The 15,250-nt window shown below is 39.2% G+C and overlaps 2 protein-coding genes across 8 annotated transcripts; one reads left to right on the plus strand and one right to left on the minus strand.

The window, feature by feature from the left end:
• The first annotated feature begins 697 nt into the window (after positions 1-697).
• LOC116188418 (eukaryotic translation initiation factor 3 subunit K) lies at positions 698-3,221 on the plus strand. Its single transcript, XM_031517767.1, has 8 exons — positions 698-967; positions 1,324-1,380; positions 1,486-1,536; positions 1,624-1,686; positions 2,059-2,109; positions 2,205-2,271; positions 2,409-2,491; positions 2,866-3,221. Exons 1-8 carry the CDS (start codon positions 854-856, stop codon positions 3,055-3,057), a joined length of 678 nt encoding a protein of 225 aa, XP_031373627.1. The 5' UTR covers positions 698-853; the 3' UTR covers positions 3,058-3,221.
• Positions 3,222-3,800: 579 nt separating this feature from the next.
• On the minus strand, positions 3,801-14,996 carry LOC116188417 (phosphoinositide phosphatase SAC3). Of its 7 annotated transcripts, XR_004152249.1 has the most exons (17): positions 14,235-14,996; positions 13,468-13,672; positions 13,228-13,393; positions 12,371-12,593; positions 11,635-11,711; positions 10,425-10,782; positions 10,155-10,288; positions 9,923-10,051; positions 9,308-9,668; positions 8,275-8,396; positions 7,842-7,952; positions 7,122-7,307; positions 6,195-6,359; positions 6,005-6,110; positions 5,734-5,784; positions 5,056-5,473; positions 3,801-4,702 (listed from the first exon to the last, which is right to left on the minus strand). XR_004152249.1 is itself a non-coding variant. In XM_031517766.1 (16 exons), the coding sequence occupies exons 1-15, from the start codon at positions 14,340-14,342 to the stop codon at positions 5,737-5,739; spliced, it is 2,499 nt and encodes an 832-aa protein (XP_031373626.1). In that variant the 5' UTR covers positions 14,343-14,996; the 3' UTR covers positions 3,801-4,702; positions 5,734-5,736. The 7 variants fall into 7 exon arrangements, 3 of the variants coding, with proteins under 3 accessions (XP_031373626.1, XP_031373624.1, XP_031373623.1); XR_004152248.1 differs by having other exon boundaries at positions 5,056-5,784; XM_031517766.1 differs by lacking the exon at positions 5,056-5,473.
• Positions 14,997-15,250: the final 254 nt, after the last annotated feature.

Raw genomic sequence — 15,250 nt, forward strand, 5'->3', positions numbered from 1 at the left:
ACGGAGGGGCAACCACCAGTGAGCCCCTCCCTTGGAATTGAAGGGGCCCCTTCGATTCCAAGAGAGAGTAGAGATCCCCTCGATTATGAGGGGGAGAAGCTCACTAGTGGCCACCCTCCTCCGCCGAGATAACCTAAAAGCCACTAGTGATCTCTACGTGGGAGTGGCGGCCAGCGAGCCTCTCCCCCTCTTAATCGAAGGATTCCGCCCCTCCTCCCCTTCTCTCTTTCTTTTATGATTTGATTTTTGTTTTCTTTTACAGTGTATTTGGTTTTAGAGTTAAGTAGAGTTGAGTTTTGATTTTAATTTGGTTGTAATGATTGTGTTGTTGAATTATGAAAAAAAAAAGTTTAAAAAAGTAATGAATAGTTGAGAGAATTTAATATTAAAACTTTTTAAAAAAAATAATAATTGTATTGTTGATTTTTATTGTGTAGTGAGTTGAGTTAAAATTAGAGTTAAAATTTTAAAAACCGACCTTAAAACTAAACGGGCTGTAATGTTTCGAAAATTTTTTATTGTTTTTTGAACCATTTTGGACGGAAAGGTCATGTTTTGGACGAAAATTTGAACGATAGGAAAGAAGTGAGTAAAAAGTGCAACGTTAAGGATAAAGTTGGAAAAAAAAGGAGGAGGAATTTAGAACTAAAGTGAGAAAAACAGCCCAGAATGTGGACCAAAAGTGGGTTTTCCCCATCAAATCATCAATATAAAACCCTAATCCGTAATCCCTCTCTCTCTCTCTCTCTCTCTCTCTCTCCAGTTCAATCAAACTCGCCGAGTTGCCCGGTGAAGAAGGCGAAGCTTATAGAGAGAGGAGCGAAGATTCTGAAGCTTTTCGCAGGAAATAGCAATGGGGAAAGAGCTTCAGAAGCAGCAGCAGTCCTACACTGTCGAGCAGCTCGTCGCCTTCAATCCTTACAACCCCGACATCCTCCCCGATCTCGAAAACTACGTCAACGAGCAGGTGTCCTCTCTTTCTCCCCCAGTATGAATCCACCCGATTGCTGTATCCCCTCGTACAAAAAGGAACGATTTTTTTGCTCGATTTAGGTTTGCTCGTGCGGGTCTGAGGTCTCTATTTGCCATCTAAATCGTGAAAATATTAGTATTTGGAGGCGTATTTAGCAGTCTGAGCACTTTGTAATGTGGTTTCAAAGCTATTCGCTTTTAACCGGAAAAGCTTGCAATTTTGAGATAATCAGTGTTGCAGTGATTTTATCTAGTAAGAGTTTGCTCTCATCTGTTAGTTTGCTCTCATCTGTTTGGGCGAAGCTCTCCCGTTATTATGTAAAATTAATAGGAATTAGTTGAATCGTCCAGGTTTCATCTCAAACCTACAGCCTCGATGCAAATCTTTGCCTTCTCCGCCATTACCAGGTATAATGCGATTTGCCCTTCTGGTATATGGTTTTCTTGGGTGTTTTAAGGATGCTTATATTTGGTGAGCTGTTGGCTTACTGGCAATGGTATGTGTTATTGCAGTTTGAGCCGGAGAGAATGAGTACCCAAATTGTTTCTCGCATCCTAATTAAGGTATGTTTAACACTGACTTTGCCCCCCTTTTTTTTTTCAATCTGCCATTTTGCTTATTTTATAATTGATTGATCCTCTGTTGAGCAGGCTCTCATGGCGATGCCAGCTCCAGATTTCAGCCTTTGCCTCTTTTTGATTCCAGAGAGAGTGGTACTGTTCTTTTTTACTTTCTGACACTTTCAAGTTTCAATAAATATTCCTCATATATGTTCTATGAGAATGGACTATCCGCTTTGTTCATCCTTCATAATCATAACGGAAGGCAGGAGATATCAGCTTTTTGAGAGTGAGAAGATCCATGTTTCCTGGAAGGACCCGTCTTTTCTGTAGCATATCATTTGATCTTGCCCAAGGGGGGCGCTCTTGCTACTGTTTAATTTATAGTCTTCAGCTGGTTTCAAACATGTTGCATTGCTTCTCAAGTTTTGACCAATGAAGCTTTTGTGAACCGTGTTTTGTATAGTTTTATCTATCAACAGTTGGTAGTGAATCTTTGCTCACTCTATTTTCCTTCCAAATCAGCAAATGGAAGAACCATTCAAGACACTGATTGTTCTCTCCAACTATTTGGAGGTAAGTCTGTTGCTCCTTATTAAGGAGATCTGCCTCTTGTTCAGTGGTATCCATAAATTTCAGTTAGATCAACCAAACTCTCCTATTTTGTGCAGACAGGAAGATTCTGTCAATTCTGGGATGAGGCTGCCAAGAGCCGTCACTTGCTCGAAGCCGTTCCAGGTATTTAGACGTCACTTTGTTGCTGATCTTTTTCCCGGAATTTCCTGGTCAATAGTTGCTAGCTTTCCATGCTGCTCTTATCCTGAAAACATAAATTTAGACTACCTTAGTATGTTTCTTGCCCCTTTTTGATGCAGGTTTTGAGCAAGCAATCCAAGCTTATGCTGTTCACGTACTTTCTCTGACTTACCAAAAGGTTCCGAGAGCTGTTCTTGCCGAGGTACTTCTTCCATCCAGTATATTGCTCTTTTATTGGATCAGCTTCATGATTATAATTTCTCATGTTTGCTGTTATACATCACTCATTACTGCACAGAGCTTTCTCTGTATGCTTACGACTCTCCCAAGCCCCAATTATCTTTCTTGCTAAAAGACTTCTTAGTCCTCGTAGGGCTGAAGCAGTGCCCATAAGCAAAATCAATTACAAGCCCATCGATTGAACAAAGGCTGGGCTGCTTTGCATAGTCTGTGGAGTACTGTTAAATTAGTGATGGGGGAATTCAACCCAATATGTGATTATCTAGTAAATGCCCCACAGGGAAAGGATGTGTGCTAGCAGTAAAGCACTTCTAATGCTGCACACTCACGTTGCAGGCAATCAACATCGAAGGTCCATCACTGGACAAGTTCATTGAGCACCAGGTCGCGAACTCTGGTTGGGCTATTGGCAAGGGACAGCTCATTGTGATATCTCAGAACTTATTCAATCATCCTGAGCTGAAGAAGAATGGCGCTGAGATTGTTCCGTTGGAGCACATCACCCGGATCTTCCCCATTCTCAGCTAATTTTCCCAAGTCAAATGTGAAGTTGAGCTTCTAGAGGCTAAGTCCGACTTTGTGATGCTCCAAAGTTGAGAATTATGTATTCGTTTTTATCTTGGACCGACTCAATTATATATCTGAACTTAGCTTGAAATTGCACCATTTTTGTGGGGTTTGATATTATTTCATCAGGCTGATTCAGTTTTCTTGGATAAAAAGGCAAAGCCTATTACTAATGAATATAATACCATTCCTTGTGGAATTTGGAATTGTCAAAGTTCAACCCTATGTTCAATCACATGCAATTATCATGCCACAAGCATGTATTGTTGGCGACAGATCTAAATTGTCAAACCCAATTTGATGAAATCTTAGGAGACTGAAATGCATCTATTCATACCCACAGAATCACCCGTCTATTCATACCCACAGAATCACCCGTCCACCCCCGATGGGATGGCTCCGTTGGTGTGTTGGCTGGTTTTCTTGAGGGATCGAAATACATCAGCATTTTTTATTGTTATGCAATGCAGTGGCAATACAATCGTAGCGAGACTTGCCATCGCGCATTATAGAACAAATCCTTCATGGTTTGATACAATTGGGATTTGTATGGGACCGGTACATGTGCAGCAACTTACATGGTGTCTAGATCAGATCTTCGAAGACGACATGGTCCACATTCATAACAGCTGCTGAACATAAAGATCAGATCATTTTTGCACCCTACAATTTCACTGGAATCATGCTAGTGCGATCAAACTAGCTCGCGTTAAAGAGTGTCACCAACACATTGTTCTAGCTCGTGTTAAAGAATGTCACCAACACATTGTTCGTACCACCAAACACAACCCTACTGACAAGAATGCCTAGATAAGAAATCATAAGTGGCCTCGTCGATTCATACCTTTCCAACAATCGACAATTTAATCTCTCAGCCAATCAGAAGAGCCTCCAAAATGTCAATGCAAGGATACCTAACGTTTGAAGTAATAAATGCTTCCTATATGGAATAAAACAGAAACAGAAACCAAACCAAAACGCCTTAGAATGCTTTAGTACCTTGACGGGTTAATAACGACTACAGATGCCGGTAGTTGCTCATAACTCCAAATGCGTGATCCTCGATGTTAGTAACATGCCTGACAACTAGAAACCAATAACAGATAAAGAATCAGCAGATCTACAGCTCTACAAGTGGAGCTCGAACATTATATACACGCTTGACCTATGGAAGCCTATGGGTACGCCGTGCCCCAAAAAGAATTTCAACTCTTGCTATTTACTTCTTTCTTTTACTTTTTCTGGTGCTATGGCATCGACTCCCCATCAAACTTTTACGATGGAATGAGAGCTGCACACTCAGAGTTTGACGGAAAGATTGCCTCCGCAATATCTTAAATCTCACGGATCGTAAACCCTCATCTTTTTGCTTGTCCAGCCAAAGCAATTTGCTTTGCTTCTTTGTTGATCATGATGTATAAGCTTTTTTTAACGTCGTCGAGAATATATAGTAACCCACGAATCAAGTAGGGGGAAGAGACAAACTTTAGTGGCAAAGCGTCTCCCCAGAGGTCACCCACTTGACAAAGCTATCAGAATAATCCTCCAGAACATCAGCATGGTGCATGCTGTGATATGATAGCTCCGCCGATGAATTCTCCCCTCCCTAAAGAAACATAAGGGATGTTATAGCAATCACACCTCTAAAAGCCAAAAAAAAAAAAAAAAAAACGGAGAGAAAGAAAAAGAAAAAAATTGTTTAATTATTTCCAACATTCAAGATGACATTGGTGTTCAGAGGTACAACTCGCAAAACATACCCAGGAGGCAAGATTGATGTTTTAGAACATAAAAGCAAAGTATGTCCAAAGAACACCATATGCCAATTTAGTTCATATCCAAAGCATATCCCATGGACATGTTGAAGGATAATAACAAAGACAAAACACATAGATAGAATGGAAAAGACACAATTTCCTTGCCTCACCTTACTAAATTTTGAGTGAGAATTTATGTTACCTCTACAAAAATGGCTTCCTTTCAGTTGGCCCCCTGAAAAGATTGTCTGGGCATGTCCTAAGATAACTTCTTTGTCCGTAATGCTCACCCAATGTCATCCACTCTTTAAACTGAGTTCATATTTTCTCCTTAAAAACTCCAAGATGAAACTGAGCACGCAACCGACTTACATTTCTTGAAACCAAGTGCTTATTCAAAGCTTCTAAATGTAATGTGTGGATTCAACGAGTCAACTTCTTCCTTGGAGCCTACAATTGTAACGAGTTCCGCAACCCAACAATTACACTTTGCAGTAAATTTCCCATTCCACCTCCAACTCAAGATTGCCAAACCTCTAACCTCCATTCACAGTAGAATCGCCAGTACGCCGATGAAAATTGCGTTCTTCTAGGGAAATAGAAGAAGATATATCTGACAACTAATCCAGCCCAAAAATTGGATAAGAGATCTCGCATCAAAAGTACATGCATTTGACCAGATTCCTTCCACAGATACCCTCACTAGTAAGGGGGGATCGTTGAAATAATTGAAACTAAGTGAGGCTAATCAAGACAAATCTTTTCAGGGGCCAGACTGAGATAAGAGGATAAATTCTAGGAGTATAATCAGTATCAACTCAATCTAGAGCGTTTAATAATCCCAAGGGATAAATTATCTGTCGCTGGTAAGATGAAGTACCTTCTAGATGGACATCTTCATTATTAATTCGCACGGCAGGCATGGAACACCCTGTCAATTATTATAGCAACGCGCTAACGTAATAAACCCAACTGACCGTTGGCATAGTAATCTAATACAAAGCAGCTATGGCATTTGAACAAAGTTCCCAGCATTTTATTGCGTACTTACAGAAAACCTAAGAGCATGACTACGCAGAGGCAATGCCTCTAAAAGAACATCAACAGTTGATTTCTACCAAATTGTTAGTAGAGTCTCGAGTGAGGCTGACCTTCATGCTGGGTCCATATTCACTTGTTGATGGGGTTGCTCCTATTCCGTTCATGACATTTTCCATTGATAGACCCGCAACTGAGGAGCTTGTAAGCACAGAAGATCTGCAATCATTGAACAATGTCATGACCTAAAGTTATAAACCTAAGCTCAGCATCATCAATTTACTCTTAGCTTTTTAAATTTACCTATCATATGCCTCTTCGTCACATGAATTCCCTGAGGATGAAAGCCAGTCCAGATCCACGAAGTTTGAGTAATTAGACGCATCTCCATACTCGGAATAGTAAATATGATTGCTTTCCCTTTGAACATCACCGAATAGCTGTCTTTTTGGCATAGTGGGAGTATACCTGAATATAAGAAAGTTCATAGTATTTAAGTCAACTAGATAAGTGTAACAATAAGGAAACCTCTTTCCTAAATTTTATACAGCTATAGACACACGAGTCAAAATTGTCAGTATTCAATAGCTTTGTAGGTAATCAAAACGAAGATATCCATATCTTGACATAAAGCTTTTCCATTCGATCCCCAGATTATTGTGACAATAAGTGCTTGTTTGGATTGCGGGTTATAGATGGCTATGGAGTTATTATATATTGTTGTATAATAAACATCCATACCCTCCATAACCCATGATCTAAACAAGCTTTAAGGGTGAGAAGACCTGATATATCATACTTTCATTGAAAAACTATTAAGCTGGGTGGATCGAGTTGGATCAACTGATAAAAAGTAAAAAGAGATTGAAATGAAAATGTAAAATAAGGCACAGGCAAAAGGTAGCAACAGAAGATCAAGCATTTGCGTAATTCTTATCCACATTCCACCCAGCTAACTAATAACGAATATGACGAAAAAAGGCTGCATGACAACTGCTGCTGCCAGAAAATCAGCCGTAACATGATTATTGCATTTTATGGAATTATAATTTGAGATAAATAGTAGGGCGGAAAGTTCTCTGACTTTAATCCAGTGGACTTCCATTGAAGTTCATTTGAGATAAGTAAAGTATGATCCAAAAGATTAATCTGCATATGCAGCTTGTGTGTTGACATGGGATATTAGCAGACAACATATTAGTTTTGGATGCAAGATGTGAACCAACCAACCTCGAAAATGCTATTTCACTTTCAGAAGTTGAAATATCAGGTGATGAATCAGAGAGAACTTTGGCATCTTGAGACTGATCCTGTGGATCCAACCGAGACAACTGATCCTGCTTCTCTGTAGCTGACATTGGTGAGCAGGTGTCCCGAAGGATATTTCCATCCGATAAGCATCTCTTGAAAAGGGACCTAGAAATCACACCCCATCGTTAAGACATTGATGACTCCATTATTACTTTACCCCCAAAAAAATTACTAATAATAATAAATAAAATAAAATAAAAATAAGCATCACATCCATCCCTTATTACATGTCAACTGCAACCAGGAGAACCACATTTTTTCTGAAGAGAGATTTTGCAGATGAGTCAAAATAGATGAGGCTGTTGATTTAAATTCAGATAGCAGAAATATGAACCTCTCCATTGCCCTCATCACATTATGCAATGAATTTAAAACATTGAAAAAACCATCATTAGCTTGAGTACGCGAGGAATGAAAAATTTTAAATTAGAGCTGCATGCAGTTTAGCAAGAGTACATGATTTCCAGTGAAGTTAAGATTTGGGCATGGTCATGTCATACCAGATATGAGTAGGATTTACAAATGGCATAGATTTCAGATTTCCAAGAACATCAACTACATAAGGGGCTATTTAACAACTGTCAACTCTTCAATAAAGTAATGAGTTTCAGAAGCTCTTGCTCTGGACAGCTAAGGTACCTTCCATCATCATCTTCATCATTCCTCTCTCCATTTCTCATTGAATTCTGTTCTGAGTCAAGCTCCCACAATGCAGGTTTGCCTGGTTCTGGCTCAAAATTACCCAAGAATCTGCTCATACCATATGTACATTGTCATGAAACTACACCAACTTGAATTATTTACAGCATATAACCTCACAAAAATAAGATAATTGAAAATATATATATATATATATCTCAGGACATTTAAGAACTAACGATGAGCAATGTGATAAGCATGACCGACAACATTGTCTCATTGTAGCCATATTAAAATCATGCTGATGCTCCCAGATAAGGGTAAGGGGAAAAATTGGTGATCACGTTGCAAACTAGGCCATAAGCAAAGATTCGTTAAGATGATAAGGAATAGTAGATCCTACATATAGAAGGTTTTAAAAAAGAAAACTTACACGTCAATGGCATCTTGCTTCATAGCATCCATATATGCATTGTTGTAATATCGTTGTAGCGTCCTAAAGAACTCTTGTGACTGAGTGGCTGCCTTCCACTGACCACGTATAGCAGAAAATATCTGGAAAGAGTTCAAAACAAAACAAATTATCAAAGATCAGGGCTTATTAGTCGTGGTGGGTTAACAAATTATTAGGAAGATTGTAGACAGCTTAAAAAGGGTTACATGCATGAAGATTTATGGATTTCTAAATTATGGGGGTGATTATGTCGGGCCCTCTTGAATTGTATACACCCAACCTAATTGTCGTCTTCAATTCGATTTTAAATGCCTATTTTATATTTTACAAAAAAAAAATTGAGATTATTGCGAAGCTAATAAAAAAGGATTAGATTATCCCACCCTTTATAGAGAGGAAAGTCCTAGATAATCCTACTCCCATCCATGCAAGACAATACATTATCCTATCATAATTGTAACATAAATCATATAAATATTCGAATTTAGTTTTTTTTTTAATTAAAATTTGCATCGACATACAAATGACCTATTCTTGTATCTGAGATGAATACACCTATAGATTATCAATTTTTCGAGTTGAAAGGTACTTCCCGGTAAAGTAAAGTTGTGGAATCTTATTTGTAAACAATTTGGAGGATAATTGAGTTGCAGTATTGGTGTCATATCGTAACCTTCAATGTTTGTCAATTGACTTTAAGAAGTGCACTGCAGGTTCAAGTCTCCACAATCTTGTTTAATGCTGTGCAGCCACTCCATGAATTGGATCAAACTTACCTGGTAGTATGGGCTTGGTGTGCATGTTGACCAGCAGAGTCCAAAAGGATAATGTTTAAAACAAAAGGATACACTAAATTTCAAGTTGAACAAGATCTATAGACAAGTTTCATTTTTTAAGAGTTTCTCCAATTACAACTGAAGGAGGCATGCATTTAAGAGTCTTTAAACAAATCAATTGCACAAATTCTGGACCATTAGGACTTCTTAATGCAATATCTTATAAGATAGTTTACCTTATTATGAGCAGCAGAGCCACCATACTGGTGTGCAAGTGTGTCACCCATTCTCTCATAGCATCCCATTAGCTGATCAGCCATAGGAGAATCAAGGTCCACCTTAGGATCCTCTATGACCCCAAGTGCATGGAGTTGGCGTCCTAGAGCAGCCAACCCATAGGCAAACTGGGCAGCATTTGTTCGATCAAGGCAGTCTATGCAATTGGTCCGGAGCACACCTCTTTGAAACTTAGGAGGCTTTGTCAAGTGATTCCCATTCACAAGGTTGTTACCTTCACTGTATCTTCTCTCTAAATAAATATCATCACTCTCTTTTTCCCCATCATCTGCTGATCCCAAGCAGTTACTTCCTACATCCCTGCAACAAGAAATACCACCATTACACATGAATTTCCATGTACAATGATGGAATTGGCTTTGCTTGGAAATTCCCAGCATCGCATGATACGCAGTGTTTCATACAGAACCCGAATTAGAAAGTGTTAAATTAAAGTTCCATGCTTCCAGCCCAGAAATAGCAGAGAGTTAACTTGTTAATGAGCAGTCATATATTCAAATGCACAAACGGCCAGAATAAAATGAAAAGATGCATTTCATATGATCCAGACTTACTCTGCTGAAGGCCATTCAATACAAAGCTCTTGTGTTACGGCAGGTGATATTTGACAATAAAAGAACCCTGTCAGTGTTAACGCATACGCAGCGACTTTACCAAGAAATGACAGAGCACTTGTAGCTTTGCTGTGGCAACCGAAAAAGAAACGAGAACTGAAGTTAGAACCTGATAAAAGAAAGTGCGGGAAAAAGAGTTGGTATCCCCAAAATCTTGTAAAATGATTATTACCTCCGCGAATGTTTGTGTAGATCCCAGTGAAGGAACTTCAAACGGTTTTCTTCCGGCAAATCTTTATTAATATAGTCAATAGCATTAGCAAACTCGGCACGAAGAATAGACTCTCGAGGCTTTTTCTCTTCCGTCTGTAATCGAAGGTGAAACACAGTGAACAGACAATAAAAGAGATATCAGAAAAGCATCATCGTTTCACAATTAGCAAAAGACATCCGCCCAGTTAAAATGGGCATTGTTTTAAAGCAAACATATAAAGATGCTCACCTTTATTAGATTTAATATGATTATAGGGTTTCCATATCTCTTAACAAGATTTTCAAAATGAAGTCTCGTAGCTTCATAGTTTTGGTCCTTCTTTGACACTGCAAGGGCCAAAAGTGAGTTTACAGCACATACAACATTGTCCCGAAAAAAAACTGAGTGCAGAGACATACATATTATATCTGGTTTAAGATTCAAACGTGAAGTTTCCTGTGACCAGAAAAGTGGAATAGATCCACGGTTCTGGACGACAGAACTTATTTTTGTGGGAAATCCTTCAGAGGCATCCTCAAACACAATCTGCTCTGTCTCAACATCATTAGCCACTCTGCCCTCGTCATTTACTCCCCTTTTCAGATACCTACATAGTGAAACATGCCCCGTTAAATGACAGCATAAAATTTCATCTGTACATCAGAAAGATAAGCAGACTCACTTTCCTTGGACATATTACTTTATCATCATTTAGGAAACAACCAGACTCCTACCATTAAGCCATATGAAGCAACCATCAATACTGGCCAATTGTTAACTTCATGCTAATTATCAGCAAGGTAAATGCAATGCTTTACTTTTTGGCCATACACGACATTCAAAAGCATTCCCAAACCAAGATATGGCAGTTTTCAATTCAAATCCTAGCCAATTATCAGGCTCCCTTTCAAATCAAAAGCAGATCCAATGCACGTAGGTCCAGAATATCTTAACCTTAATCAAGATAAAATGTCATTTGGAGGAGCTTAATCATTGAGAACAAAAGATATGATCCTAAGGTCTACACGAAATAAAGGGCAACTGACAACAAGAACCATTCTCGGAGAATGTGTTGTTTTAAGTAGGTCTCTCCATTCTTCTTTAACTTTGGAAAGAGAAAAATATATTGGAGACAGCAGCAACCAATATCACTAAAGTGGCAACTACCTATAGGTGCCATTAACAAAAGGAGGAAAAAAGAGCAAGTTCAAACAAGTGGTCCAATTGTTTTGTTGTGGTCGAGGAATAGCTCATGCTAAATTATTGTCGAGTATATGATGATCCCTTGGCTTCTTCCGATTACCACTCTCTACTCTTCTAAACTATAATTATTCATCAGCTTAAATGGGTTTGTATTGAATTCGTGATGAAGTTTATTGTATACCAAATAAATCTATTAAGGAATTAACCAGTGCTCCCTTAAATGGGAATTTGATTGGAAATTAAAATCAGCACCTACCTTGTACCAGCATAATGCCGCGACCGTCTAGCAATCAGAGTCAATGTCAAGTCTCGTCCAGCAACAGAAAGCGTAGCCTAGGAGAACCTCAATCAATCAGTACAATATCAAAAAGAAATTGCAGAAGAATTTTCAAGGTTTTCATGTTTCATAGCTCGACTATGAACATCATTCTGCCGAAGCTCTGAAACTGGCCGCCTCATGTAAATACTATTATTTATGCCCATCAAATTCATTCCTCTTCATTGCATTAACATTTTACAGATATCGTCATACACAAAAAACAAAGATGATTGTTAAATAGGACTCCCATTAATGAGTAAATAACTTAATTAGCCACCAAGTAAATATGCAAATGCAACAAACTACAGTTTCAGGTACGGAAACTATTACCAAAATCAAATTATTACAGTTAAAATAAAGTACCTTTAAAACAATCAACAGAAAAAACTACTAGTAATTTAAGCAAATTCAAATTGCAGTTAGTAACTTTCACAAATCAAGTAATCACAATATATGTTTGCAAAACTGATCCCCTCCCAGGCGGGTAGATCTGAGTAGTAGAAAACGGCAAAGCAGCTTCTGTGCACTAGGGTCAAAAAATTTGAGCATGCAAAATAGATGAATAATGATTCCACAACACCTATAAGATGACATCAGACTAAATTTTAAACCCTAAAATTCTGCTCAGTCAGTTATTAGCAGGAAAATCACCTAAATGAGATCCACTGATCACCTGTTTAAAAAAGCCATAAACCAAAGCAACTGTCCACAGAGTATTCTGGAGGTGATTCCTTATTCCCCGAGTCAAGAACTCATTCCATACGAACATGGTCTCGTAGAGAACCTGTCCTGTCTCATTATCACACAAATTCTTCTGAAGGCTGCGCATGACATGGTATGAGTAGCTAAAAAAGAAGTCCTTTGTGAGATCCACTGTGCACAGCAGCTTTTTGTATCTATGCCATGAAAAAAAAAACAAAACAAAAACCAAGTTAGACACACAATATGCATAGGAAGAATTCCTCATAAGTAATAGCACCAACAGCATAAGCAAGGGGTTTCGTTCAAATGAGGAGGAGAACTGATGGTGACAGAAGTAAATTGGCATACCAAAGAAGATCTGTTCTTCAAGCTAAGTAACCCCAATATTAGGGACTCCATATAATTGCCTAACAGTGACCTAAAATATACTATACCCAACTGCATAGCAAAGCACTTTACGATGCGAAGCAACAACAGAAACTGCACTCAGCAAGATATTGAGAATAACAGCACACATCTTTGGATCTTTAATATTAAATGCTGGTCATATTCCCCACTTCTTGCTCATTGATATTTAGCATTACAATAGCCGGTGAAACATTGATGGTCTTTCCAAAAATGAATATGATCAAAGAAGAAAGCAATAATCCCATAAAGAGATGAGAATTTGAGAGGAGACATAACATGGAAGGGAGTTGTAGAGCCTGAAACCTTAAATCTTACAGAAAATGAAATATCAGTTTTTCCAGTTTTCTTGAGGGCACTGCAGTTCTATAACTATGTAAGGACTAAAGATTGAATATAAGTCACTCAAGCTAGATGACAGACCTGTTTTCATCCCTTGAATTAGCGATAGCTGATCGAACAGTAGAATTTGGGAGCGGAATCATCTCACTCTTAGAGATAGCATAGACAGTATGGCCACAGATAGCACCAATCTCCCTCCTCTTTGTGATCAGCAGCATGTAATAAGGTCCTAAAAACTTGATGAACCCTGCAAGGTGGAGAGCACTATGAGTTGGTACAAAAGCAAAAGAATCCACACGATACACCAGAAGAGGTACATACCCACTATTCCGTAACATGTAGTGACAAATTTCAGTCCACCAGTTGATTTGTTACCCTCATGTATCCGCCTCAAGAGATCAGAGCATTCACGTTCTGTATATGTGGTAGAATCTTCACGAACATTTAGCTCAGAAGGATCTAGCCTATCAATTTTGAGCACCCTCCAATATGTTCTGCTCTTGTCCCTCCCAATCATGTAAAACATCTGAAGCACCGGCATGGAAAGCGATTACGTGAGACAACTTTCAATTCCTCAATTATCTTGGTAAAGGCAAAATCTGGTCATGGCAACTAATCACCAGTATAAAAGGGTTATCACAGCTAGAAAATATCTAACGGTCAGAAGATACATTCCTCATTAAAAAATCATTGATCCCGCTAGACTCCATTCAGTCTATAATAAAATTTCCGCAAAAGGATCTCCAATATAATCAGCAGCTAATATCCAGCCCAAAGCTGATCAGTACTTTCTTTAACCAAAATGACTAAGAAATGAAGCCACCGAATCCCCAAAGCAATTCTATTTCTATTCACAAAAATTAGACTTTTGGATCACTTCACTCAGACAAGCACCGTCAACAGACTGTACTTGCAACATCTGAGGTTTGGTTTAAGCAAAAATAGCAACTGCAGCAACAAAGTCTCGTGCTTTGACCGCAATTAGCAAATGGAGCTCCATTACAAGCTGTGATAAAAGGTCAAACTGAAGAGATCTTAACAAAGAGTGCAGAATCATATAATCAGCGGATTAGAAAATGAATCATTACCGATCGTGTCTCGTAAAGCCTGAACTTCTGCATACAGGATTCGGCTGCAGGACAGTCCATACCGTCTCTCGAGTGAAACGAGCTCTCACGGTCCGAGCTCTCCGCCATTTCTACGCACTCTCAAGAGCTACACACAGCTCTCCCCGAGCCCCAGGCTCAGGGGACTTATCACAAGGGCATTCACCGGAAACCCGAGCCTTGTATGCCTCCGACAAAATCTCCTCCCGCAAAGCCCCGTGCTTTCAAGCTAGCGAGTGATATGAACATATGAATTGCGCAATTCACGCTAACAGCAAGCGCCTTCCGCTGCACAACGAACAAGAACTCCCAAGACACAGGACGGAGCTAGGCTGCTTCAGGTAGAGCATCTCCCGCAATCAAAACCAGAGCTGATTGATCGACCAATCAATTACCAAACCAATCAATCAGCCCCCCAAATCCACGAGCTTTTGACTTCGAGCTTAGAATTGCTATTATTGCACTAGCTCAGCTCGGAGCTACAGATTTCTGCGAACTCTCCCCTTCAGTGGAGCGGAGGGGGAGGGATTCGAGCTTCAAGGAGATTGGGATCGCAGGCTGCAGATCGGAGCTCGGAGCAACAGAAAGGGGAGGAATTTCGAGAAGGCAAATGGGAGGTTCGAGAAGAGAGAGAGAGAAGGAAGTACGGAGCTTGGAGAGAGAGGGATTGAATTGATGAAAGGCCTTGGAGTTTGGTGCTGTCTATGATTTGCAGGCAGAGAGAGAGGGGGGGGGGGGGGGGGGGGGGGGGGGGGGGGGGGTTCAGCTCAGATCCACCACATGGAAGGGAGAAGGAAGGAGAAGAAAAGCAAATCAAAGCCACAACTTCGGTGATCGCTCCATCCATCCACATAAAAAATATATAAAAAATAAAAACAATAACAAATAATAATAATAAATTTTACTATTATTATTAATATAATAGTAGTAACAATAATCTTCTTGCTATTATGCGTGTTCTAATTTTTGCTTAATGTTTTTTTACTAGTAATTTTATG

This window comes from Punica granatum, chromosome 8, assembly GCF_007655135.1.
Source record: "Punica granatum isolate Tunisia-2019 chromosome 8, ASM765513v2, whole genome shotgun sequence".
In the NCBI taxonomy this organism is placed as follows: Eukaryota; Viridiplantae; Streptophyta; class Magnoliopsida; order Myrtales; family Lythraceae; genus Punica; species Punica granatum.

Coding starts and splice junctions, on each gene's coding strand:
- LOC116188417 (XM_031517763.1), bottom strand. CDS start 14,342: ATGGCGGAGAGCTCGGACCGTGAGAGCTCGTTTCACTCGAGAGACGGT. Junction 10,052..10,154: donor CTACACAAACATTCGCGGAG/GTAATAATCATT, acceptor CGGTTGCCACAG/CAAAGCTACAAGTGCTCTGT. Junction 9,669..9,922: donor ATTGAATGGCCTTCAGCAGA/GTAAGTCTGGAT, acceptor TTCTTGTTGCAG/GGATGTAGGAAGTAACTGCT.
- LOC116188418 (XM_031517767.1), top strand. CDS start 854: ATGGGGAAAGAGCTTCAGAAGCAGCAGCAGTCCTACACTGTCGAGCAG. Junction 1,687..2,058: donor TTTTGATTCCAGAGAGAGTG/GTACTGTTCTTT, acceptor CTTCCAAATCAG/CAAATGGAAGAACCATTCAA. Junction 2,272..2,408: donor CTTGCTCGAAGCCGTTCCAG/GTATTTAGACGT, acceptor TTTTTGATGCAG/GTTTTGAGCAAGCAATCCAA.